The sequence below is a fragment of the Nicotiana tabacum genome, chromosome 7 (assembly GCF_000715075.1).
Source record: "Nicotiana tabacum cultivar K326 chromosome 7, ASM71507v2, whole genome shotgun sequence".
In the NCBI taxonomy this organism is placed as follows: Eukaryota; Viridiplantae; Streptophyta; class Magnoliopsida; order Solanales; family Solanaceae; genus Nicotiana; species Nicotiana tabacum.
The window spans coordinates 139,279,480-139,282,746 of NC_134086.1; the positions used below are offsets into that span (position 1 = coordinate 139,279,480).

General features: G+C 36.8%; 1 protein-coding gene across 2 annotated transcripts; it reads right to left on the reverse strand.

Annotated features, from left to right (window-relative positions):
• LOC107817046 (GDP-mannose 3,5-epimerase 1) lies at positions 1 to 3,267 on the reverse strand. Of its 2 annotated transcripts, none has more exons than XM_016642818.2 (7): positions 3,073 to 3,267; positions 1,856 to 2,266; positions 1,594 to 1,687; positions 1,373 to 1,502; positions 1,146 to 1,278; positions 566 to 773; positions 1 to 482 (listed from the first exon to the last, which is right to left on the reverse strand). In XM_016642818.2, exons 2-7 carry the CDS (start codon positions 2,263 to 2,265, stop codon positions 327 to 329), a joined length of 1,131 nt encoding a protein of 376 aa, XP_016498304.1. In that variant the 5' UTR covers position 2,266; positions 3,073 to 3,267; the 3' UTR covers positions 1 to 326. The 2 variants fall into 2 exon arrangements, with proteins under 2 accessions (XP_016498304.1, XP_016498305.1); XM_016642819.2 differs by having other exon boundaries at positions 3,067 to 3,206.

The following is a 3,267-nucleotide window of genomic DNA, read 5'->3' on the forward strand; positions in this document are numbered from 1 at the left end:
TCTCCCTTATGTAAATATTTTATTCATGTAACAATCTGATTACATAATAGACATGATCACCAACAGGGGAACAGCAAGATCTTGAACTGGGAAAAAGATCTATTGCCAATTATTGGATTATCATATAGAGATATCCTAAAACAACTGATAAATACAGCTGAAGCATTAAACCATCCTCACAAGCCAAGGGACTTAAATTACAAGATTCAAAACCAAGAAAAGCCAACATTAACTTAAAATTTAACACATTCACCTACGACAACCATATTAATAAAGCAGCAATGTCATAGCAGTGATTTGGCTTCCAATTAATAGGAGGGATGAACTTATTCCTTTCCATCAGCAGCACGAAGGGAACCGAGTTCAACTGGAGCTTGAGTGCCCACCACCTTAGACGATCCATAGTTTGCAATATTAACTCCTTGAGATTTCTCTTTCTCGATCTGCTCCTTGATCCAGAAGTATGTAATTCTCAAACCATCCTGCACTCAAACAATGATCATTAGTTTTAGTTTATACGCGTGCAGAAACACACAGTTTTGACAAATGGAAATGATCAAAGTACCTTTAATCTCATTGTCGGAGCCCAACCAAGCTTCTCTTTTATAAGGGTGTTGTCTGAGTTGCGACCACGGACACCTTCTGGGCCAGGAATGTGGTGGATGGGAAGCTTCTTGTCCTCAAAGCTAAGAACCATCTCAGCCATCTCATTCATGCTCACCATCTCATCACTTCCAATGTTCACTGGCTCCCGGAAGTCGGACTTTGTCAATCTATATAAAGAAATTAAACATGAATGTCGAGTTAAGACAACATTTAATGGACGAAATAAATGAAACGATGCCATTTAGACAAGAGCTTCTTCAATGACCTTTATTAGATTTCATACTTAGTAACTAAATAGATTTATTTAAACTACGCTAAAGCTACATTTATTTTATTTCTAGTCCGAAGTAAAAAAGTAAAAATTTCACGATAAAGTCAATAAACATGTTCAAAGCATAATAAGAGATTGTCTTATCATGATTGTATCTGGACCTCAAAACATAACACTACCAATAATTCACAATAAGTGGTTATCCATAGTATAACTCTTGATTGATTGTTTTAATTGTATTAAGAAACGAAGATCCGGTTGTATTCACCTGAGAACCCCTTCAACACACTCATCAATGAAGGTGAATGAACGTGTTTGAAGTCCATCTCCCCACATTTCAAACTTATCTACTGCAGTTTGGGCTTTTCTACAAAAAGCGGCAGGAGCTTTTTCCCTTCCACCTGAGATGCAGAAAATGTTAAGAAAAAGAAATCGTAATCCACATAAAGACAGACAACGAATTTGTCCAGTTAGCAACAACTTTCAATAAATTACCTTTCCAAGTTCCAAATGGACCATAGATGTTATGGAACCTTCCAATACGACATTCAATTCCAAAATCCTTGTTGTAATGCTTGCACAATTCTTCAGTCGCAAGCTTCTCCAAGCCGTAAGCATCTTGGGGCTAAACTCCAAACCAAGGATAAGTTTAAAACCGTTATTTTGGAATTACTTAATGGCAAAGTAAGGAAACATAGTATTTTTAGGAAACAAACCTCTGCTGGCCATGCATCAGATTCTTTAAGGCTCACATTAGTTTCAAGCTGTTTGAACTCGGGGTAAATGCAAGCGCTAGATGCATAGAAGAACCTGAACAACACGATGGTCAGACACCAAACTAATCCAAAACAAATGAATGTATCTGAACCAAATTGACAAACAAAGATATATTGTAATGCATCAACTCCAGTTACTTTAAATTAGACTTGAATTACTGACAGTAGAAAACCGGAAAAAACAACAAATCATGATAAAGACCTTTTGACACCATTAATCCTAGCAGCTTCCATCATGTTGAAGCTGATCATAGTGTTGTTATAGAAAATAACAGAATGGTTAGACTGAATGAAGCCCATGCCACCCATATCAGCGGCAAGGTTGAAGACATGGTCAACGTCTTTTGTAACCTTCAAGCAATTATCCATAACCCTAAGATCCACAAGGTGAAACTCATGACAGAACATATCTTCTGTCATGTGCTCATTCTTCTTCCAATCGGAGGCAATTATGTAGTGGCCCTCGCTCTTCAAACGACGAGCAATGTGGGAAGCAATAAATCCTCCAGCCCCAGTAATGGAAATACGAAGCTTCTCAGTTGGCCAGTAAGGTTCCCTCTCAAGATTCTCATAGGTGTAAGCACCATAGTCCATGCCACCTGAGCTTCCCATTCTAAAAACAATTAAAGTCAGTCAAATGGCGCTCACAAAAAGAGCAGGCAATATCGGTACAAATGAACACCCTAATGTTGAAAATGTTAACCATGTTTTCTACTCAAAGGATGAGGCACTACTACCACAGTGAGTAAAAAGTTGTGAAATTATTCTTCAGCCCAAGGAATTTATAAATATAAAGCAAACCTAAACTAACATAGACATAGACACACAAATAAAACAATTAAACTCCATAATATCTTTAGCTAGAAAAGCATAAGATATGACAATTGAAATTCAATAAACTTTCTGCACAAACTATAGTTAAGTGGTTAAGTGAGAGCATTAAACAACTGAACAGATTCATGTATTTTGCAAACTACAAGTTCCAATAAACCCAGTAATACATACTGCTAAGAAAAATAAGAAAATTACAACTAAATCAGCATTGTTTAGCATTTCTTTCATTTCACAGGGCAGTAAACAAAAAATGAAACTTTTCTGACCAGAGCATCCAAAAAATAAAAATTAGAAAGCTCCCCTAGCAGGACCTCCCCAACCCACCGCACCAACAAAGCAAATACACACACACACACACACAAACAAAAACAAAAAAAAGAGGTGGTCAAACAAATAGTTCACAATGGGTGCCTGGGTGGATATACAAGTAGATGAATTAGAACATAAAGATTGAAACTTTTCAAGAAACACAGAGCCCAAATACACAAAAACATCCAAATTGACAAATCAAAAGGCATTTTCAAGATTCATAAAATAAAAGCACAAACACAGAGGGGGTAAAAGGGAGAGTTTTCAGACCTTTACCTCTAAAAAATTTGGAGGAGGAGAAAAAGAGTGAGGCAGTGGAGAGATTAGAAAGAGAGGTGAACGGTTGAGAGACAATGATGATAACGAAAATATGGGTTTATATATATAGAGTGAGAACGTGCAAAGATGAGAGACACTACAAAAACCAGACCACCCGTTTATTTTTACCCCATCCATCCAATTCTGAATTAT

Bases quoted from the DNA above. Each gene is read 5' to 3' on its own strand.
- LOC107817046 (XM_016642818.2), bottom strand. From the start codon at position 2,265: ATGGGAAGCTCAGGTGGCATGGACTATGGTGCTTACACCTATGAGAAT. The intron at 1,279-1,372 runs GTAATTTATTGA...TCTGCATCTCAG, and splicing joins TCCATTTGGAACTTGGAAAG to GTGGAAGGGAAAAAGCTCCT. The intron at 483-565 runs GTACTTTGATCA...GTTTGAGTGCAG, and splicing joins CTCCGACAATGAGATTAAAG to GATGGTTTGAGAATTACATA.